Source organism: Mauremys reevesii, linkage group 4 (genome assembly GCF_016161935.1).
Source record: "Mauremys reevesii isolate NIE-2019 linkage group 4, ASM1616193v1, whole genome shotgun sequence".
NCBI lineage: Eukaryota > Metazoa > Chordata > Testudines > Geoemydidae > Mauremys > Mauremys reevesii.
The window spans coordinates 139504025-139526399 of record NC_052626.1 but is presented as its reverse complement, the minus strand read 5'-3'; the positions used below and the strand labels follow the sequence as shown (position 1 = coordinate 139526399).

At 52.7% G+C, this 22375-nt stretch overlaps 2 protein-coding genes across 5 annotated transcripts in view; both read right to left on the bottom strand.

Annotated features, from left to right (window-relative positions):
• Positions 1 to 2616: 2616 nt before the first annotated feature.
• OLFML3 (olfactomedin like 3) lies at positions 2617 to 7398 on the bottom strand. Its single transcript, XM_039533320.1, has 3 exons — positions 7138 to 7398; positions 6240 to 6525; positions 2617 to 4440 (listed from the first exon to the last, which is right to left on the bottom strand). The coding sequence occupies exons 1-3, from the start codon at positions 7243 to 7245 to the stop codon at positions 3656 to 3658; spliced, it is 1179 nt and encodes a 392-aa protein (XP_039389254.1). The 5' UTR covers positions 7246 to 7398; the 3' UTR covers positions 2617 to 3655.
• A 7703-nt stretch (positions 7399 to 15101) lies between these two features.
• HIPK1 (homeodomain interacting protein kinase 1) overlaps positions 15102 to 22375 on the bottom strand; it is a 34756-nt gene continuing 27482 nt past the window's right edge. For all 4 annotated transcript variants that reach the window (XM_039535214.1, XM_039535213.1, XM_039535215.1 and 1 more), the window contains 4 exons: positions 21877 to 22089; positions 21297 to 21535; positions 20768 to 20904; positions 15102 to 19825 (listed from right to left, as the gene is read on the bottom strand). In XM_039535214.1, coding sequence (XP_039391148.1) covers positions 19340 to 19825; positions 20768 to 20904; positions 21297 to 21535; positions 21877 to 22089 — 1075 coding nt within the window. In that variant the 3' untranslated portion in view covers positions 15102 to 19339. The remainder of the gene's footprint in view (positions 19826 to 20767; positions 20905 to 21296; positions 21536 to 21876; positions 22090 to 22375) is intronic.

Sequence of the window (22375 nt, the reverse complement as noted above, 5' to 3'; positions counted from 1 at the left end):
AGAGCTGCTCTGCCTGTGCAGAGCCGAGCTGACTGCTGCGCAAGCTCTCGCAGGACTGCCCCCTTCGCTTGCTGCAGGCAGGCTCCTTCCTCGGCCCTTGGATCTCAGCTGCGAAGGTTTCGCTCCTCGGAGTGGGGCTCAGTCAATGGTTTCATGGTCATTTCGGAGTTACACAACAGTCGTGGTCTGACCACTGTGAAGCTCCAAAAAGAGAAGCTAGCGCCTGGCCCAGATAAGTCTGGTGTCCTCCCCATCCTATCCAAACGCCCCTGTTGGCCCACGTGGCACCCACGTACAACACATGGCCGTTCACCCAAGCACGGCACAGCCAGCTCCTGAGATGCCTTATAGTTAGTTATTGCCTGTGAAAAAAAGGGAGGGACGGGGCATGAATGTATTGTGGCACATTTGTGCTAAGTCTACCAGTGTTTTTCTGAAAATCTGTTTTTCATCAAATGAGTGTAATTCTCGCTCGGATCACTCCTGTGAGTCCCTGGCTGGAATACTGACCTGGAACCCTCCTGCCTCCTTCAGCTGCACGCAGCTATTTGCCTCTTCCCCACGTACAGTTCACAAGCCATTAGCTGCGCCCCCCCCCTCCCCCATACAGCCGGTTTGGCTCTGGACCCACCAAGGAGATGCCTTTCAAAAACAAGACATGGGGAATCCTAAAGCTGGCTGCAGTCATGGGCACCTGCACTGGCCTTTCCTCCCTGCTACTTACCGCCACTGGTGCAGCTCTGCCAGTGAGAGCCCTGAGGCAGCTGGTGCAGCAAGCAGGTTTAATGACACCATGGTGACAATGCTACCTACACTCGTATTGGCGGAGCCGAACTGGTGGGGGAGGCTGGAGGAGATAAGGCCTTGGTGTGAGGTGATCGCCCCAGACTAGCCAAGGAAGCCCACTAGTCCCCTCCCGTGTGGTTCCTTTCCTCCAAGCCTCACTGTGCAAACAGCTGTGCGGGTGAGCACAAACAGCTCAGCCTGCATTCTTCATGGCCTTGCTTTGAAGCTGTTGCTCCGGCCAGCAGCCCAGTTAAGCTTAAGAACATGTTGCTTTTTGAGTCTCTGCTCTGGTCTTCGCAGGGAGTTTGTTTTTCGCACTGTAGTACAGCCAGAGCAGGTTGTTACTGGCTTGCGGGGCTGGCAGGAACTCAGCCAGAAGATGTAAGAGCCCGGCTGCTCAGGATGCCTTGTTGGCCGCAGTCCTTAGACACCTAAAGCCAAAGCCCTTCCCAGAGACTGAGGTCCAGTTTCCTAGGGGAGGTGCTTTGCTGAATGAGCCCTGGCCAAAGACAGGCATGGACATCACAGATCCCCTGACTTCTCCTAGCATCCTCAGGGCTCTGCCCCAAGGCCTTGGCCTAATTCCCCCTCCCCGCCATGCTGGGTGCTGGTGGCACTCTGGCTGCTGCCCTCCACACTGAGGTGGTGGCATTTCATAGATGCTGGTTAGGGTGTGGGACTCCGCAAGGATGATGGCCCGGGGGACTGGCACCACAGCTCAGCCACGTGGTCCCAACCTCCTGTGACAAAGGCTTTGTCGTCACTTCTGGCAAGGTCTGTGCTACCTCGGGGTGACTAACGCACCAGGGAAGACAAGGCATGGTAGCTGTACCACATGGGCAGCCCTATTCCCTACGGGCCATGCTCTGCCAGGCCCCAGGACCCCATGGGCTGTGTGTAGCTGTGTGACTGAGGCTCCGAAGCCTGGTCCCATCCTGCAGCCGGGCAGGGCATGGTGTGACTCTGCAGGCATTGGAGGGCCCCCACCAAGCCCCACAGTAATGCAGACAGCCAGAAGCAGACATCTGCCCCAGCCTCCTGGCCTGGCAGCAGGAACTCAGGCTGGGAGCAGGGGCGAGGGACCCATGGGTGGCAGTGTTCTCGCAGGTCCAGCACAGACCCTTGGGGTGGGAATGTCAGACCCCCCCCCTTGACTACTTGCCTGCCAGCTTGAACACAAGTAATGTATTTAACTCTTCTTTGAGCTGCTCTTTCCCTATCTTCTCTAGCACTCCTTGCCCCTGGCTGTTACATTAATGGTGTTAAGTGTCCGGTTACAATTGACCTATTTAGGGAGGACTGAAGCAAAACAGGCATTAAGCACCTCAGCCTTCTTGATGTCATGTGTTATTAGCGCTAAGTGGTGGATGTACACTTGCCTTCATCTTCCTCTTGCTCCCAATGTATTTCTAGAACCTCTTCCTATTGCCTTTTATGTCCCTTCCTGCGTGTCGCTCATTTTATGCCTCGCCTCTCTGATTTTGTCCCTACACGCGTGTGCTGTTCTTCTGTGCTCCTCCCTAGCAGGAATAGTCATGATAAAGCTAAGACAGCGTGGGGATGCACGGCAGCCTCACTTTGTAACCTGCTTCACACCCGCAGCTACAGGGCCAGGCATGCTGCAGCAGGAATAAATTAACTCTCCATTTCTGGACCTGCTGTGCAGCCAAGGGACCCCCGCTGCCAGCCTGTCCTGACATGTCTGGGCCTTTGCTTCAGCCTGCCATGTGTGTGAGCAATGATTAACTTTGCTAAAGATCAGTCATGGATCAAGGCCAGGGCAGGAATCTCACAGGTGGGTGGGGAGGAAAGAAACCAGGGCAAGACTAGGAGAGTGGAAAATCCTTTATTACACAAGATTTTCTTTGGCTGCCTTCATCCTGAGGAGCTGGGGTTTGTGCTCTGGCTCTAACAGCTTTCCCCGCGCCGCATTCCCGCTCCAAAACCGTTCTCGGGGGCGGGGAATGTGCGGGTGGATTACTAGTGTAGTCCAAGTGCAGCGACAGCGTTTGTGGGAGACAAGCTAGTCCATACAAAAGGGGGAAGAAAGCAGGTTGCCGTGTGTTTCGAGGGGGCACAACAGTATCTTAGCAGGAACCGAGCCACAGCATGGTCAGTGCAAAGTCTCTAGGCAGGCCGAGGTGGAGCTAGGGCAGTAGCCTGTAGCTGGATACATTTATCTAAAATCAACCAGGAGGTGGCTGTTCACACCGAGTGTGGGGCAGAGCACGGCGGGTACCGCTCTAGGTCACGCCTCACTGATAGCTGTGAGAGCGCCAGAAAAACTTCAGCGTGATGGGCTGCTGAACCCACCCCCGACAGAGAGAAAGGCCCTTCTGTGGAACAGCACCAGGAGTGCACCATGGCAGGCCAAGCGGGAGCTGCCTTCGCCCAGGGAGGCCCCGCACACAGCTCCCTCTCTGAGGGCTCCAGTCAAGCCCACTTGCTGGTGGTGGCTCCTTGAAGCTTTTTATTTTAAACCCTGTTAAATAACCCCAAACTTCCTGATGCTGTGAGTTGATGCCCAACAAAGTAACGGCTCCCTGCGTCCCTGGGGCTCATCCTGTCGGCCTGTGGCTGCCCCCTTACTGCCCAAGTGAGCAGGGGATCCCATGGCTGGTTGCCATGGGGTCCTGCTGCAGTGAGCTGGGGAGTGTCAGTCAAGTGGCAGGGCTGGCCGGGGAGCTGCAGCACTGTTCACAGTCACGGAGAGACGGGAGCAGTGGTGGGCGTGTGGCCCTTGCGTTAGCTCTGAGGAGCTGGCTCTGCCACCCTGAGGCAGGCTGGGCACTTGTGGACTGCACAGGCCAGGCACCGCTCAGCGTGAGGCAGGGTGGCAGAGCGAGGTGCAGGGCCGGGTCGGCCCCTCTCAGATCTCCAGTTTCTTCTTCATCTCCATCCTGTAGATGATCTGGTAGCCATCGTCCCAGGCGTAGATCTGCCGCTCCTTGGGGTTGTACTTCATGCTAGAATGAGACCCATAGCGCTTGGGGAAGTACACCAAGGCAGCATCCTCGGGCGTCATGGCACCACTAACGTCAAAGACGCACTGCACGCGGGAGCGGCTGGGCAGCCTCGTGTTGTACACCACGTAGAGTGCCCCGCAGATGACAAAGGCACTCTCAGCGTTCTCCCGTGGGCATGGCGTGTCCCACATCTGCTCTATGTCCAGGGAGATGGGGTCCAACTTGGCCAGGCAGATGTTCTTCTCGTTCTCCCTGGTGGCGTAGATGGCCCATAGCCCTTCCTCATCAGCTGCTATGTCGATGTAGTTGAAGGCAGAGAGGCCAAAGACAGGTACCTGCTCTTCGGCTGGGAACACGGAGCTGTCCACAATGGTCTTGTTGGCCAAGCTGAACTTGATGACCTGGAAGGTGCCCTGCTGCCGAATGTAGTAGAGATGCCCCCCATATACCAGGTGCCCGGTGCCTACCCAGGGGTAGGGCAGCTTGATGCGGGCTGCCTTCCGCGTGGCGGAAAACAGCGTAAACTCCCTCATCCTGGGGAACACATAGACGGTGTCATTTCTGGAGCCATCGAAGACATAGATCTTCTCCGAGCTCCCCACGGGGTCCTTGGTCCACAGCCCAGCACTGCTGCCAAATTTCTTCAGGATCTTCATGGCTTTCACCTGGGAGATGGTGTCACTGCAATCTGTGAGGGTGCAGGAGAGCCCATGAGAACCAGCCCCCAGCAGCCAGCCAGGGCCCCAAGTGCCTTCACACCCTCCCTGGGCACCTCAGCACAGGGGCTTGGGACTCCCCCCTTCAGCGGGAGAAGCACCTGGGAGAAGGAAGAGGGGTCTTTAGCAGAGAATATTTAGGGAGGGCTTTACTTCTGAGTCCTTACGGCAGGACAATCTGATTCCTCCTCAGTGACATCACCTACAGATGCAGGGAGGTCAGCCCCTGACCTGAGCCCTGCAAATACAAATTACTTTCCTCTTCCTAGCTTGCTGCCTCAGGGTTTGGTACTTTTTTTTCCCAGCACTGTCGTATCTGGGCGCCTTCCACAGAAAATCCACAGCAGTTGTGCAGTGGCCTCCCTGGAGCCCCTGGCTCCTTCCCTGCTTGGGGGTAGCACTCCGCTCGGGATGGGGGAGGGCTTGGGTTTAAGGGGGTCTCAGGTGTGAAGGAGAAAGGTGTTTATCAAACAGGAAGGTTTTGCTGCATTTCCCAGACTCTGGATTTGCCTCTAGAAGTTGGTTTCCCAGCTCTCGTATGCTCTCATGTCCCGCCCAGGCCATGAGAACCAAGGGTGGGAACTTGGCAGGTAGGGCCTTGTGTGTAATGTACTGAGTCCCTCGAGCTGTCTACCTCAGGCAGATCTGCACCAAGCTGCTGGCTCCTGCTGGGTGCTGAGGGAGGGCAGCAACCTTACTATGCCCACAACCTCCAGAGTAAAACCTGCTGTTTTTTCCTGCCCTGTATTTGGAGCCTGTCTGGAGTCACCAAGCAGCATCAGCTGCTTCGTAGGTCCCTAACCAGGCCAAATTGGCCGAAATGCTCAGCCTGCAGGTCCCCCTGGGGCCGGCTTTGCCAGGAACTCAGCACCCAGCCTGCCCCCAAGAGCTGCACTACCTGCAATCTCCAGGAGGCTCAAGCAAAGCACCCAAGACAGACCATTTTTGAAAACTGTGGCGCAAGCCTCTTTGTTTAAGAGGGAGCCTGAACCAAACTTCCCCATCCCTTTAGCCGCTCCAGTGCTGCCGGGAAGCAGGCACTGATTTGTTCGGGCAGCTGCATGTTTCTCCCTGGGGCTGCTTTCCCTGCTCCAACAGGCACCTCAGTTCTGATGCTCAGGGAACTGATTGGACTCGTGGTACTGAAATGTTGTAAATCTTTCAGTCCCTGCATGCAGCAGTGCAGGACTCCTGGGGGCCGAGCAGCTCTGTGGTCCCTAGAGTGCTGCATGCCCAGGGATGGAGGGCAGGGGAAGACCATGGAGCACGAATGTGCCAGGAGACGGAGGGAGCTGCCGTAGAACTAGCAGCAGGACTGGGCGAGCCCCTCACCAGCAAGTGGCAGGAGTCAGGCATTCAATGGAGAGCACAGTGAGAGCATGGAGCAGGCGTTCAGTGACAGCTGAGGTCAGGGCCCCGTTGGGCTAGGCAGTGTGGATCCTAGGAGACAGCCCCTGCCCCACATGCGGACAGTCTACAGGGGGTCGTGACCTCATTGTACGGACAGGGAGCTGAGGCACCGAGACATGATGTGACACACAGCAGAGCCCGACCTGCACACAGATCTCAGCCCAGGGCCTATCCACAGATCCATGGGCTGACGGACCCGTCCGGGGGAGAATTTTGCCTGGGCAGGGGTGGGGCAGGGGCAGGACGGTACTCCAGCCGGTGGCTCTGTACCTACACCAACCCTCCTCAGCAGCTCCCCGTGAGAGTGTCTAGGCACCGCCCGAGGAGCATGTCGCTGGCTGGGGGAGACGCGTGCCCTCACCTGTCAGCTTATCGTACTTCTCGTTCTTCCTCTTTTTGGCTGTGGAGACCTGGTTCTCCATCAGCTTCTCATCCACCTCCACACAGGACGGAACGGGGTTCTGCGTCTCCAGATAGTCCACCTCGCGCTCCAGCCGGTCCACCCGCACTGCCGTGTTCTCCACCTCCGTGCGCAGCCTGTCCTGCTCCTTCTCCATGTTCTCCAGCATTGTGATCACCTGGCTCTTGAACTCGCGCAGCTCGGTGGAGTAGCGGCTGCTCTGGTCATGCCACTGGGAAATCCTTTCCTGGGGGATGGGAGGGTGAGGTGCTGGGGCCCCTATTTCCTGGAGGGGACTAGTGCAGAGTGTACAGGGGGGGCAGCCCTCTCCCTCCCCCTGGCCGTCTGGGCATGTGACTAATGCCATTCTCATGGGTCATGCAGTGACTGGCAGCACTGTTCGCATGCCTGACAGTGTGTGCATGGCTTCGCGTTACCCCCAGCCCTGTCCACGATGCCCTGGAACAGCTGCCCCCATCCTGCTCTGAATAGCAGTGGCTGGAGGGCAGTTTGGAGACCCGCTCTGGCCCCAGCTCTCCTGCACTCCCCTAGCTGGCCACCTGCACAGGCAGCTCCTGCTCCAAGACTCATCTCAGCCGTTGGCACCATGCAGAACACGTCCTCCCGGCTCCTCTCTCCCACCCAGCTCCTCTGTACTCACAGCACTGTGGGATGGGGCCCCTTCACCCAGCCTCCCCCCCACCCAGAGCCAGCATTAGCTTTGCTTTAAGTGCTGGTAAAACAGCATCGACTGAGCAGAGAACCACGCTGGGAACGCGGCGGGTTGGGGAAAAGCCTGAGCCAGGCCTGGCACTGCTCCCCCACAGCAAGGAGAGGTGATGCAGAGACGTGCGCTTACCTCCAAGGCGCCAAATCTCCTCTCCATGTACTCCATGAACTGCTGCTGCTGAGCGCTGCTGGCCCCTGCCAGGAGCAGGGCAAGGAGGAGGCTGAGTCTTGGGGCCATGGCTGGCCTGGGAAGGCAGCGCTGCTCTGCCTAGCAGGGTGGGCTCCGAGCTGGGCTCCAGCTCACGGCTTTGGAATGTTTGGACAGTTCCTGGGGGCGGAACGCTGCCTCATTCGCTGGCCTTTATTAAATCCAGATGGCTCAGAAGAGGGGCTGCTTGGTGCCAAAGGAAAACAGCTCCAAGCGCCTTAACCCCTTCGTGGCCTGGGAGCCAGGGATAGAAGCAGCTGCAGCAAAAGACTACGCCACAGTCCCAGTTGGCTTTCCCAAGCATTGACGCAGCCCGGCTTCTCAGCAGGGTGGCAGGCAGGCTCCAGAGGGCTAGGCACCAGTTACTGTCATTGCTCAGTTTATGCAACGTGCAGGTTAGCTGCTGATTTTAGCTCTTCCCATCTCCCCATGGCTACGCTGGGACGGGGCTCTGTCTGTCTAGGCATGGCACATGCATGGCCTGGCACCACACCTGTGTGCCTTAGGATGGAGCATGATCCTTACCACAGAGCCTTGCTGGGGGGGCCTTGGCTGAGTGACTCACTCCTTTCTGCCCGATTCTCCCGGGGATGTGCTACACACGCCTCAGCCCCAGTCTCGCAGCGCAGGGGCAGGAGTGGCGGAACATTGCTGTACCGGACTAACGGCTCCTGGAAGGCGGGTTGTGGTGGTGGTGATCTGTGGGCCGGTTGCACCAAGAGGCTGAACTGAGATCGGACCCGCATTGTGCTGAGTGCTGCACATACACATCATGCGAGACAGTTCCTGCCCCAGAGAACTTAGTCTGGATAGTCAAAGGGTGGGAGGGGAAACCGAGGCGCGCAGCAGCGATGTGACTTGGCCAAGGCTGTAGAGCAGGTCAGCGGCAGAGCTGGGCACAGGGCCAGGTCCTGAGAGCCAGGCACTTTGCTGTAAGCTGTGACCTAGCAGTGACTCCAGCCCCTCCCCCCCCGGCCCCTCAGCACAGCTAGAGGGTCCACCACAGCCAGCGGGGGATGGAACGCCCGCACAGTCTTTGCAGGAGGGGGTGGGATGTTTCCTTTCAGAGGTTAACCTCTGTCACTGGAATTCCCGGCCCCCGCGCTTCAAGGGGAGTTAAACAAAACCAAGTGTGTCAGTGGCAGGCAGGGGGCTGTGCCGAAACTACACCAAAGGAAACAGAGCCAGGCCTGCTGAGATGCTGCTTACAGGGAAAAGCTGGCTTGTTACTGAACAGCCCTTGGTACCAGAGTGTCAGCTTCATAGGGAGGATGGCCACAAGGCGCCACAGCCAGCGACCCATCTCTGCAACACCCCGGCCTGAGCCTGGCACCAGCACACACAACGGTGGCCCGAGGGGAACACTAAGAGTGTCTGATGTAGAGCCAAGCCTCAGCGCTCCGACGGGGCGTGATGGTTCTCCAAGGCTCAGCGCTCCGACGGGGCGTGATGGTTACCCGAGGCTCAGGGCTCCAACGGGGCGTGATGGTTACCCAAGCCTCAGCGCTCCGATGGGGCGTGATGGTTCTCCGAGGCTCAGCGCTCCGACGGGGCGTGATGGTTCTCCGAGGCTCAGGGCTCCGACGGGGCGTGATGGTTACCCGAGGCTCAGGGCTCCGACGGGGCGTGATGGTTACCCGAGGCTCAGCGCTCCGACGGGGCGTGATGGTTACCCGAGGCTCAGGGCTCCGACGGGGCGTGATGGTTACCCGAGGCTCAGCGCTCCGACGGGGCGTGATGGTTACCCGAGGCTCAGCGCTCCGACTGGGCGTGATGGTTCTCCGAGGCTCAGCGCTCCGACGGGGCGTGATGGTTACCCGAGGCTCAGGGCTCCGACGGGCCGTGATGGTTCTCCGAGGCTCAGCGCTCCGACGGGCCGTGATGGTTCTCCGAGGCTCAGCGCTCCGACGGGGCGTGATGGTTACCCGAGGCTCAGGGCTCCGACGGGGCGTGATGGTTACCCGAGGCTCAGGGCTCCGACGGGCCGTGATGGTTACCCGAGGCTCAGGGCTCCGACGGGTCGTGATGGTTACCCGAGGCTCAGCGCTCCAACGGGGCGTGATGGTTACTGTCACAGTCAGGAGCTATTGACAGTAATTAGGACATTGGCTGAGGGAGGAAGAGTGGGGTTGGGGTAGGGTGACCAGATGACAGGGAGAAAACATTGGGACACATGGGGGAGGAGGGCGTGTCCGCCAGCGAAGCAAAAAAAATAATAAAAAAAGCCCAGTGCTGCCGACGTAGCAGCAATAAATAAATAAAAAAGGCAAGTGCTGCTGGCGGAATGAAATATTGGGACAAATTACGTCCTGACCAAAGATCGGTTGGGACACGGGACAAAGACCTAAATATGGGGACGGTCCCAATTTTATCGGGACGTCTGGTCACCCTAGTAGGGTGTGATTCACAGAGAAACACAGAGCTTAGGGCATAGAATATCAGGGTTGGAAGGGACCTCAGGAGGTATCTAGTCCAACCCCCTGCTCAATGCAGGACCAATTCCCAGCTAAATCATCCCAGCCAGGGCTTTGTCAAGCCGGGCCTTAAAAACCTAAGGAAGGAGACTCCACCACCTCCCTAGGTAACTCATTCCAGTGCTTCACCACCCTCCTAGTGAAAAAGTTTTTCCTAATATCCAACCTAAACCTCCCCCACTGCAACTTGAGACCATTACTCCTTGTTCTGTCATCTGCTACCACTGGGATCAGTCTAGATCCATCCTCTTTGGAACCCCCTTTCAGGTAGTTGAAAGCAGCTATCAAATTCCCTCTGCTGCAAGGTGCCCCTGGTTGATTAAACTATGCGCAGCCATGATGCTGGGCTCCATGCAGCCTGTGACGCAGAGCAAGCGGATGCTCGGCCCCAAGGCAGAGCCACACACCTGTCCTGGCCCCATCGCACTGCAGGACAGGAGGAGCTAAGCGCCTCTGGTGCAGAACCTTGGCCTTTAGCCGTTCTGTTGGAGTCAAAGTCGGGCTGACCACCCTGCTTCCCTGCTCTGCCACCTGTGGCACCCCACTTGGCCTGCTGCTCATGCTGTTGCTGAATTGATCTGCCCTCTCCAGCCAAACCCCATTGAACCCACATCTGCCCCACCGCCCGCTGGAGCTGAGGCACCAAGCAATTGTTTGGTTTGGTGGCCAAAGAGGAAAAAAAATGGTTAATTTCAAACCAGCCTTGATCTTTCTTCTCATTGAAATGAAAAACGAAACCCAGTCATCGGGGACCCACAAACTGCAGGGCCGTTTCCACACTGGGCTCAGGGCAGGGTTTGGGGGTTTTAGCTTAAACTAATCCCTGAATTTGACCCCAAGTAACACATAGGTTCAGTGCTCCCAACAGTGCATTTTTGGGATGAATTTACTGTTCACCAAAAGGATTTTACTCAGCTCTGCTGCCCCCAGCAACTCTGCCAACGACCAATGCCTGGGCAGAGGGACAAACAGGGGCACCCTGTCTTCTCCCCCACTTGTCTGCTTCTTACCATCCCTGCCCTGAAGACCTGAAGGTCCGTGCTGTCTACATGTGGACACCAGGAGTGCTGCTGTAATGGAAAGTGCTGTCTCCTCCCCTGGAGTGTGAGCCCCTGACCAGGCAGGGGTGGGATGGAAAAGCCACACTTGAGACAGGCCCTGGGAGCACTGACTCCATAGCTGAGATCTGGGCTGTACTAGGATTGGACTGGGTGACAGAAGTGGCCCTGTGGTGTTGCACAACCACTCTGGTGTCCTTTGCATCCATTAGTTTGTTTTACTCCCTAGCAAAAATCCGGGGGGGCTTGTCACATAAAACTGCCTCCGGTTAACAGACCCCAGTGCAGTAGCAAGCTCACCTTGTTCAGAAAATCCACGTCTTCCCAAGGCTCTGCTTCTATTTACATAGCACCGGAATTAGACCCGGGTCTCATCTGTGTCAACAATCCAGCCTCATTTTCTGCAGCTTTGGCTCTGAGCTTGCTCTTTATCCAAAGGTTTATTGCACCATCTAGTGTCTCTACCGAGAGCCTCACCCAAGCCACAGATCAGACTCCAGCATGTGTAGAGGCCTACAGTCAGCTGCATTTTGAAACGTCCAGGGCAAGGCATTTGCAGCAAGAGGGTGCCTGAATCTAGGATTTGCTCTCCCCATTCTTTGGGCTGGATTCTAAGTCCAGTGCCTCACTCCTGTGCAATGTGGGTGTGCAACAAGCCGACCGGGTATTTTACAGCCAAATGCCACTCACTTGGGACTGTGTAAACGATGGCACAAGCAGGGGCGGCTCTAGACATTTTGCCGCCCCCAAGCACGGACAGGGCTGCCCAGAGGATTCTGGGGGCCCGGGGTCTTCGGCGGCGGGGGGCCCTTCCGTTCCGGGACCCACCGCCGAAGTGCCCCGAAGACCCGCGGCGGGCCCCCCCCGCCGCAGAATTACCGCCGAAGCGGGACCCGCCGCCGAAGCGCAGCCCGGTCTTCGGCGGTAATTCGGTGGAGGGGGGCTCCGCCGCGGGTCTGCGGGGCACTTCGGCGGCGGGTCCCGGAACGGAAGGGCCCCCCGCCACCGAATTACCGCCGAAGACCGAGCTGAACTCGGCGGCGGGTCCCGCTCCATCTTCGGCGGTAATTCGCCAGCGGGGGGTCCTTCCTCCCCAGAGCGCAAGGACCTGCCGCCGGCGAAGACCGGGAGCAGAAGAAGCTCCTGCGCCCGGCCCCGCAAGAGTTTTCCAGGCCCCCCGGAGCGAGTGAAGGACCCCGCTCCAGGGGCCCCGAAAAACTCTGGTGGGGGCCCCTGTGGGGCCCAGGGCAAATTGCCCCTCTTGCCCCCCCCCCGGGCGGCCCTGAGCACGGAGGGTCCGCTGGTCCCGCGGCTTCAGCGGACCTCCCGCAGGGACCCTCCGCAGGCGTGCCTGCAGGAGGTCCACCAAAGCCGCGGGACCAGTGGACCCTCCGCAGGCAAGCCGCCAAAGGCACCCTGCCTGCCGCCCTAGCGGTGACCGGCAGAGCGCCCCCCATGGCTTGCCGCCCTAGGCACGCGCTTGGAGCGCTGGTGCCTGGATCCGCCCCTGGGCACGAGGTGCAGGGCAGTGGGGACTGAGATGTTTGAATTATTGAACACACCACAGGGTTCAACTCTTCACGTGTTTCTCTGCAGGGAAGTCAGTGCAGGGAGGATATAGGGGCTCTCCCAAAGAGGGAGCCTAGCTAGTCACTAAGGAGCTGGCTGCTGTTTTTAATTTTTGTACCCACACTCCGTGCATTCATGAATACACCCAGATCACCTTTCATTATCTAGTAAGTACCTTCAAGAACTCCTGGAGGATGGGTAAGGTTCCAGAGGACTGGAGAAGGGCAAACATAGCACTATCTTTAAAAAGGAGAACAAAGACAACCAGGGAATTATAGCCCAGGCAGCCTAAACTTCGATACCCGGAAAGATACTGGAACAAATGATTAAACAATTGGTTTGTCAGCACCTGGAGGATAATGGGGTTAGAAGGCACAGTCAGCAGGGATTTGTCAAGAACAAACAAACCCAATTTCCTGCTTTGACAGGGTTCCTGGCCTAGTGGATGGGGGGGAAAGCAGCAGATGTGAGATATTCCGATAGGCAAACTAGGGAAATGTGATCTGGATGAAATGTCTATCAGATGGGTGCACAACTGTTTGAAAGGCCAGACTAGTTACCAATGGGACAGCACAGCTAGCGCGGCCCGGCAGGGGTCAGTCCTGGGTCTACCACTCTTCAATATTTTCATTTTGACATGAATGATGGAATGGAGACAGTGTTTATAAAATGTGCAGATGACACCAAGGCAAGAGGGGTTACAAGCACTCTGGAGGCCAGGATTAGAATTGAAAATGACCCTGACAAATCAGAGAATTGGTCTGACTTCAGTAAAGACAAGTGCAAAGTACTTCACTCGTTGGGAGCAAAGTACTTCACTTAGGAAGGAAAACTCAAATGCATAACTACAACATGGGGAATAACTGGCTAGGTGGTAGTACTGCTGAAACACCTCTGGGAGCTAAAGCAGTCGCAACTTAAATATGAGTCAACCAGGTGATGCAGTTGCGAAAAAGGCTAATATTCTGGGGTGTATTAACAGGAGTGTCACATATAAGACATGGGAGTTAATTGTCCATCTCCACTCATTCTTGCGGGGCCTCAGCTGGAGGACTGGGTGCCATGCTTTAAGAAAATTGGAGAGAGTCCAGAGGAGAGCAACAAAAGTGATAAAGTTTAAAAAAATCTGATCTATGAGGACAGGCTAAAAACCTGGGCATGTTTAGTCTTCAGAAAAGACGACTGAGGGGGAAACCTGATAAATCTTCAAATATGTTAAGGGCTGTTATAAAGAGAACGGTGATCAACTGTTCTCCATGTCACTGAAGGTAGGACAAGAATGAGCCTAATCTGCAGCAAGGAAGATTTAGGTTAGATATTGGGAAACACTTCTAACTGCAAGAGTGGTTAAGCACAGGAATACGTTCCCAAGGGAGCTTGTAAAATCACTGTCATTCAAGGTGTTTAAGAACAGGTTGGATAAACACTAGGTTCACTTGGTCCTACCACAGTGCAGGAGCTGGACGATGTGATGACCACTCAAGGGCCCTTCCAGACCGACATTTCGATGATTCTAACTGAAAATATTCCTCAGGGCAAACACAGTAAGAAAATGTAACCCCATGTGAATGATGGACAGACAGGTCAGTGAGAGACCATGTGAGGCACTTATAAAACACGCAACCTGCCCAGAACTGTCATCACCCCAGTCAGGCTGAAAATTACATGGTAAAATTTGGACTAACATGAGAGCGTGCACTTTGCACCTCTGATCCAGGTGCTAGGAACAGCCAGAGGACTTGGGGATGAGGAGGGGGGTATGATTCAGTTTCATAATTGCCACTGTTCTATTGAGCAATTTGGAAAAAGCTGTTCCTTTAAAAGCTTTTGCAGTAGCAGAATGATGTCTCCAAAATACTCACCTTGGATGGAAGCCCAATAATCAAAGTGGAGTCTTGCCATGTGCTCTCTGCTGATTTATGCCTCAGTCTCTCTTTTGCTGCACCATGCAGGCAGCTGTCTGGGGAGCACCCAGCTGTCTACTTCAAGAGGTCCTGGCTTTAGTCCCCAGATGATCTGCCAGGGGCTTTGTTACACAGACCTACTAAAGAATCCTCTGCCTCTTCTGGGTTAAAAGAGAGTCTGTCCCAGTGACTTCAGCTTATTGTGGACCCAGTTCCTACACCGCCAAAGCAGCACCATTGACTTCAGTGAGGTTGCAGGATATCAGGTTAATCATTGGTGTGTTCCATGGCAGCAGCAACCAGAATGTCACAGCTCAAGGAAATGCCAGCTTCTCCCTTCTCATGTGGCTGTTCACTCAGAGTGCTAGATTCTTCAGAAGTGCCGAGTGCCTGCAGCTCCCACTGACTGCAGCTGGAAGTGCAGCTGCTCAGGAACTCTGAAAATCAAGCCCAAGGTGCCTCCATGCCAAGGGAGCCCAAAGCCTTTACACATAGTTACATACGTAGCATGACTGGGATGCAGCCAGCCAGCCACCCAACTTGCTCCTAGCATCATGCACAGCTGTAAAAATTTTGGCCAAGGATACCAGAGCACCTCCCAACTGTTACACAACACCCGGGGCTTGGACCCGTACCATCAGCTCGGAGCTCACAAGAGCTCGGTTTTTAACATCTAATCCTGTAACCAGTTTGGGAGAGGCCCCAGCTATGCTTTCTATCGAGGGTGTTTTGCTGCTCACTGTTGGGCATGTAGAACACAGAACTGAGCAATGAGCCGTGCTTGGTCAGATAGTCAGAGGGTGCAGCTGGAAGCTACAGCTGTCTGAAAAGGGGCAGGGCTCTGCATTTATCCTAGATAGTCTCAGAAACGGCCAAGTGAATAGAGAACAGAAAATTAACCCTTTTATTGATGCATTGCAATTGTTCTACATTTTTACCATATTATGTAGAAAATACTTAAAATACAAGCTACTTTGTAAAACCAAAGACAAACACTGAATCCAAAGATAAACTGTGTTTTCACAATGGACCCTTTTCCCATATAGTTAGTATTAAATTTTTAAATATCTATATTTCTTTTGTTAAAATGATTTTTACATACCCCCTAAGTACATCGGCAATACAAACATAGATCAGTAAATGTCAGAAACTACCTGTATCTAGCGGATTTAAAAAGGAAGAGCACAACCATAAAAGAAAGTTAAATTTCACACAGTAACTAGCATATCAAATACATTTAATAAAGTAGGAATTCCATTGCAATATCAAGGATTCAAGCAGAAATACTAACATTACATATAATGTACTGCTACATGTAGTGAGATAGATATATTTCAAGCTGAATCTGAAATCACACATTATAATAAAGTTTAGCAACGAACAAACAACCATGTAGACATGCGGCACCATTCATAAGTTTAAATTAAAGAGAAAGCAGGGCTGTGCCAATCCTGTCATTTAGAAGCAATTTAGTTCTGTGTACTTAAAAAAAAAAAAAAAAAATTGCTGAATCAGAGGTAAATTACTGCATCAGTCAACTAGGTGCTAAGCAGAAAAGCTCTGAAGTTGCTTCTGCAGTAGGTATCACAGCTGTGAATGCAAGTCAGCGAACAGGAACAACTCTAATTAAACACAGTTTGTGAATCACAAGAATGAATCTAGATGGGACGAGTTATCTGTAATTCAAAAGGTGAATCCCAAATTCCGGCTAATTGCTCATAGTTAAAGAAAGGACAAATGTATATTCATAAATAGCATGTCTGGTTACACACTATGCAAACCAGCTGTGACAGTGAGGCCACTCAGTCATTAATGCTTCACTGGGGCCGCATGGGCTGGAGTGCACTGGGAGAAAGGCTGCACCTCCTCAGAATTGAATCTTTAGCATACACTTGACAGAGCAACACACACTGTGGGCCACATGTTGATGGTACACCACTGTAAATCTAGTGATGAGATCAGAGTCTAGCCCTGTGCGGTTTTTAAACGGTGTGTATCACAGTTTAAGCTGGATGTACCCTAGGTGTTAGTATGTGACATCTCATTTATGCAGGTCCCATCTCATCCTCCTTTTTCCAGTGCTGAGGGATGTTTGAATCAGTGGAAGAGATGAGAATGTTCTTAATAGATAAATTTGGCAGTTGTTTTTTTAATCTATTTAAGAGGTGCTGGTTTTTTTAGTTTCTTTTTAAACAAAGGCTTGTCCCCAGTTGATTAGCTCATTTTGTTAGAGGCCTTGGTTATTATTCTCTTCTTAAGAACTTCCCAAGAAACACTTTACTGAACTCTTTGTGAAACTGGGTGAAAAGTTTTCATGTAATGCAGACGTTGGCGTTTGTTTGCCTTGTGAAGGAAAGGCACAACTCTGTATCCAAGAGGTATCTGTCTCAAGGGGAAGTACTGAACACAAGCCACAACGCGGACAAAATAAGGAAGTGCTTGGCACTAAGTGAGAAACATTTGGATAATGTTACAGCAACACAGAGCATTGGCACCACCAGTGACGGGAAGTGTTGAGATTGCTCAGTTATCCCCACATTTTGGGGAGTGCTGTGACAGAAAATACACTAGACGATGACTTCTGGTTAGTGATGTTGCTAATCGCTCCCATCCAGTTCCAAAGTCCTTACTATGAAAGAGACACCAAACCTCTTACAGCTGATCAATTTCAGACCAGCCTACACCTTCCTATCCCAGTAATGTGGAACTTCAGAACTGAATTTCTGCCCCTCTGGACACCCTCATGTCATTCACCAGTCACAGAACTAGCCTGTTTTCAACTTGGATGGAACTGGGGGTTCAAGGCTGCAAAAACCTCTTATTGCTGCAGCAATACCACTGCTTAAGCCAGTTCATTATCCATTTGGCCAAGATGCTTATCTCTGTACTGAAGGTCACGAAATAATTCCTAGTTCGACAGACCCAAGGAAACAAAGTGTAGTTTCAAAACCACCCGGGTTACCCAAATGGAGTATTCCTCATAACACTAGTGCTACAGCTAATAAACCTTCCCAACAGTTCCACATTAGCCGGTGAAATATAAATTTTTTTAATGGTATTGTTATGTTATGTGCTTTATAGCACGCTCTCTTTGGTATAAACATTCTGTCACCAAGCTAGCAATATTTTACAAGAAACGTCTGCTAGTAACACAGGGGACGGTAACATCACACTCTAATCTAATAAAGTGATTGCACATACTTAATCACTTCTGCAATATCAGACTAAATATTCCAATGCATTCCCAGCACTACCCTATTTGAAATGCACCGACAGACATCTAACAGTATATGTGCCATTTCAAGGAAAGCTTAAGAAAACATTGCTTCACTCCAAACAAAAATGTAGCCTTTTATGTTAGCATTAAAATGGAGAACAATGCGTCTATGCAACATCCTGCTATTCTTGCTATGATAAGCTTAGTGAATTGCTTCAATTCAACGGGGGCTTGCTGGTCCCTCATAAGGCAAGCTCACTGTAAACTCTATTCACACTACATCATCATTTAAGGCACTACAATAAGGGGACACATCAAACAATTCTTCATCACACATACCTGTGCAAAACAAATCAGAAGGTATCCTTTTCTCTCAGGAGGCTCTACGTTCTCTCTCTCTCTCAGTGCTACAGTGATGAGCAATAATGATTGCATTAATTCACATACATTCTGACGTATCATTTTGGTTTAAATACAAAGGATACATCAATTTCATCCCCAGGAACGTTTAAGATTTAGACAAACACTAGGTACAGAGTTCAAGTATAATCACTACACATTTTGATTACAAAGACAGAACATTTGGGGTGAGCAGGAAGTTTTGCTTGTTATATTTTTTCTCTAATCAATATGTACATATTTCATTTCATGTAAAATATTAAAACACCACCATTACAAAACTTCTAAAATAGTTTTAAATTCAGTAATAAACTTTAAAATCTGGATTTTTTTTTCCTTCCCTCCTCCCCCCCTCAATTCCTACATGCACTTACTGTATGCAAGTCTTAATAAGAGCGCTTTAAAGCTGGCTGCTAGCATACCCAGGAGGAGAGGCTCACCGGAATATAAAAAGCTGTACATGTCATTATTTCACTGTATTTCAGATTGTTCAGCTCCCTCCTAAATGAGTCATGCAAGGAAAAAGATAAAGAAAAGAAACAAAAGCCCTGTGCTTCTGTGAGAGGAATCCAGCTCCATTATAGGGCCAGTGTCCAATACTCCAAAGAAACCAAACTCAAAAGAGCAACGCAGCACTATCAATTCTCAGCTGAAGAACACAGCGTTTTGGCAAAGCCGTTGTGTTACGTTATGCAGTGAGATCTTGCATATAAATGAAAAACTTAATTTCATAGCTTCTGCAATGATAAAAACCCAGCTGCGTTATGGATATTCAGACTTTACAAGACAATAAAATGAAGATTTCATGGTTTAAATGGACTTTTGAATATTAGGTTGCTAGTACAAGATAGCTGCCTCTATCAGACCCTTAAACAAAGCAGGAAAGTAAACAGAAAATGTTGACAGTGACAAATAGAGATGTAATTGCTTTTGCAGAAACAGTAATCTTCTAGTGAGAAAATGAATTATAGAAAAACTTGAAAATATTAAACTGAAGTTTGAAATCTGCTCTAGCAACTTACTGAGATAAATGTGCATTCTATTTTTAGTGGCAATTCGGATTTGTGCAAGCTGCTAAAATATAATCTGCTAATCTGTTTAAATTATAAGAGTTAAAAAAAAATCAGCATTTGTCTTTAGAGACATTGATTTTCCTTTTCTCCTCCGATTACCATAATATCAGAATAGCTTTAAATAAATTGGACTGTGACCTTTTTAAAAGCATCTATAAAAATTAAGTAAAAGTTTAAAATCTTAATCAATGGCCTTTGTACTGGTACCAATGGATGCTGCCAAGTTAGTGGCTGAATTCCCCAAGCAGAGACTGAAGTCATACATGGTAAATCCAGACTTAGAGGAGATGACGAGAGTACAGTCAACACCAGGTAAAGGTTCACCTGAAAACCTCCTTGAATTCTCCAGGCCTGTAGCAGAACCCAGCTCTCCCCAGAGTGGGCTAGTCACAGTTACTGCAAACCCTACCAACCAAGGGCAGCCCCTGAACTACAAATATGAGTACTGGTTGATCTTCGTTGGGCTCAGCGGGTATCCAGCGTATATAGCAGATCCTCGGGAAGTACCAATATAGGACTGAGTAGCAAACTGATGTTGGTACTGGGCAGGCGGGACATTTGCAGAAGTCAGCAAGCTGGGCCCGACACTCACTGGTACCTGGTGGACAAGAGTGCTAGGGTGGGCAGCATACGTGGCGTGCCTGGAAGAGCCCTGAGGGGAGAAGAGATGAGCGAGAGAATTTGTGGAGCCCAGGGTTGTAGCAGTGCTCGGAGCATAGGTGTACATGTGGGGCTGGCTGGGAAGATGTGTGCTCGCTGTAGCTGCTGCCAGGTGGGGATGAGCTGGGCTGCCGTGCTGGAACGTGTAGGGAGCCTGAGAAATAGCTGATGGGAGGGGAGCCACATATGCTTGCTGCCTGCGTGGAGCCGGATTTCCGCTTCTCTCCTGTGAGGCCAACACTGGCGTCGGCTGGTTCTACAAAGGAGACAAATCAGTGAAGTGAGTGGGCACCCCCCATGAGACGCCTGTCAGTGGGGGAGGAAAACCAGCTATGGGCAGGCCCTGCACTGGGGACGTTCAAGCACTCATGGTGCAGGGCTCATAAGGCTCTGCAGGAAGCACCAGGAGACTGGCAGCCTGAAGAAGGGCAGTTCTCACTGACTACAGAGATAAGTCAGACTGTTCCCGGGGGCAGAGGTGGAACCGCAGCCTTTCTGGTGCCATAGCCAAGGCTCCCGTCTGGCTGCGCCTGGGCAGGCGCTGAGCACACCGCAGGGATCTGGCAGGCAGGGCTGGCTGCACAGCAGCCACCGTTGGTGCAGCTGACGAAGGCGGAGTGGAGGCTATGTGTACATGGAGTCCGAGAAGCCTGGCTGGAGGCGCCTGGCACTGCTCTGTTGCGATCAGACGATCTGAGCTTGAGTCAAACATGAGAGCCAGGGGCACCAGCTGAAGCAAGGCCAGGCTCAGGACCCGGAAGGGAATGTGCATATAGCTCATCAGAGCATCTCTGGGCTGGTACCTGGCGAGATCTTCAAGGGGGTGGGTGGGAGGCGCAGAGAAGTCCTCCCTCCAGAGGCTAAGCCAGTCCACCTAGTACCTCCTTCCCCAGCATGGCAAGGGTAGGAGCTGTGCACTGCTTGGCCCCCTTCCCTGACACACCAACTGCCAGGAGACACCCCCACAGGAGAGAGCGCAGGTTTTATGCCATACTGAACTGTCAAGGACTGAACCAGAACCCGCTACTTAATGCCAACAACGAGGAAGCAGCTACGGCGCTTCTGTCACTGGTAACCAGCCCTTTTCCCCTCCCCATAACACAGGGTCCAGTCTGACAGTGTCCTGTTTGGTATTAATAAGCCTCAGAGACATTCAGAAGCCAACAGAAGACAAAGCAAGAGCCACAGCCTTGCTTACCTGGCTAAGGTTGAGTGGCTGCACGCCACCAGTCACCATGCGAGGTGGCCGGTACCCGGTTGGTGTTATACAGCATCCTGATGACTGCCCACTCACCGATGCCACTGGTTTGGTCTTGCTGACGCTACTCAGAATGCCTGAAAAACACAAGCGGGTTAGTCCATTCTTCTCCAATTCATTCTAGGACCTCCTCAGCTTGCGTACCTTCAACAATGCAGGGGCCCTTCCCTTGCAGTTTCAGTGTCACGCTTGGATGAATCAATAACATGCTGGCATTTCCCAGAGATCTGAGTAACATGCTGCAATCGGCTGCTGGGGGAACTGCTGCCAATAACCCAATGGAAATCCTTTTATACTCAGCGAATCTTAACAGACCCAGATTTCTAGAATCTGAGGGCAGCAGCTACGAGCCAGCACAGAACACTAGCTGCCTACAACTTAGTCCTGGCTATTCGGACAAAGGAGACAGTGCTGTCAGAGCTACAGATAAAGACAGGACCTGCCAGCCTGTGTCAGAGTGGGCACCTACCTGAAGCCTGTGTGGCGACGATGCAGTCGGTCAGTTGTGTTTTCAGAGGTGGGACGATGATGGTGCGGGAGCTGGAGCTGTCGGCCGCTCCCCTGACTGGCAGCTCCAGCACCCCCCCAGCACTCCTGACAGCAGAGAGCGGATCGCTGGTGTAGGGGCTATTGAGGGAGGAGTCTGAGTCTGGGGAGTCATTCACGGTAACGTAGCTGATGACATTGGATCTCTGCTTCATGCCCAAGCTAGGGGAGAAAACACACCATACTCACTTACCTGGAGTGCCCACAGGGCGCAACCTTGGCCCTGCCATGGCTCTCTCCCCTTATCCAGAACTTTATGGTAATTCGAGTTAGTGGAAAAGCCAAATTGCACAGAGGCTTGATGGGATGTTCTGTGCCTCACATCAGAGATTCCACTGCACAGATTTCTTAGCCCAGCCTGACAAACCGCTCTGCATGTGTTTTTCTTTTCTATCCTGGTGCTCTTCTCCTCCCATTAGCATCCTCTTGGGGTCAAGTGGGAGTGTGCAGGCTGCGCCTAGCTCAGGGTGAAATGCTATTAGCTCTAAAGCCAGACTCTCTACCTTGTGGGCTTGTATTTGTTGTCCTCCTCTTCGTCGGTATCGCTGCGGATGGTGATGACGCTGACGGGTGGGCTAGGCGTGTCTGGGATTACGATGGGCTGGTGCTGCTCCTGCACGGCAATGAGAGCGTTGGAGGAGGAGGCAGCACGAAGGGGGCTGCTCCCGATCAATGAGTAGACCTGGGAAGGCACGGCCTCCAGGGCAGCGGTGGGCCTGCAGGAAGCAACAGGGCAAGACAAGGAGGTTGTTCAGTGGCCAAACCATGCTGCCCCCCTAGAGACAGACAGACTGTGCCAGAGCTCCCCAGGGCCTGGGGCCAGCAGGAAAAGAAAAGCCCCAGAGCTGATGGAGCTTTTCCTGGCTCTCCTGACCTGATGGGTGCCGAGTTCTAAGTCCCAGCGCGCAGTGCGCAGGAGTAAAGGGGTGGAATTCCCCTCAGTGCAGGAGGATCTCCTCTGGTCCTCCCTTGTTCAGAGCCCTGACTGTACTACATAATACC

Excerpts from the sequence above, each read along its gene's own strand:
- OLFML3 (XM_039533320.1), bottom strand. The coding sequence starts at position 7,245 with ATGGCCCCAAGACTCAGCCTCCTCCTTGCCCTGCTCCTGGCAGGGGCC. Across the intron at positions 6,526-7,137 it reads GGAGATTTGGCGCCTTGGAG|GAAAGGATTTCCCAGTGGCA; the intron begins GTAAGCGCACGT and ends CCCATCCCCCAG. Across the intron at positions 4,441-6,239 it reads GAAGTACGATAAGCTGACAG|ATTGCAGTGACACCATCTCC; the intron begins GTGAGGGCACGC and ends GCACCCTCACAG.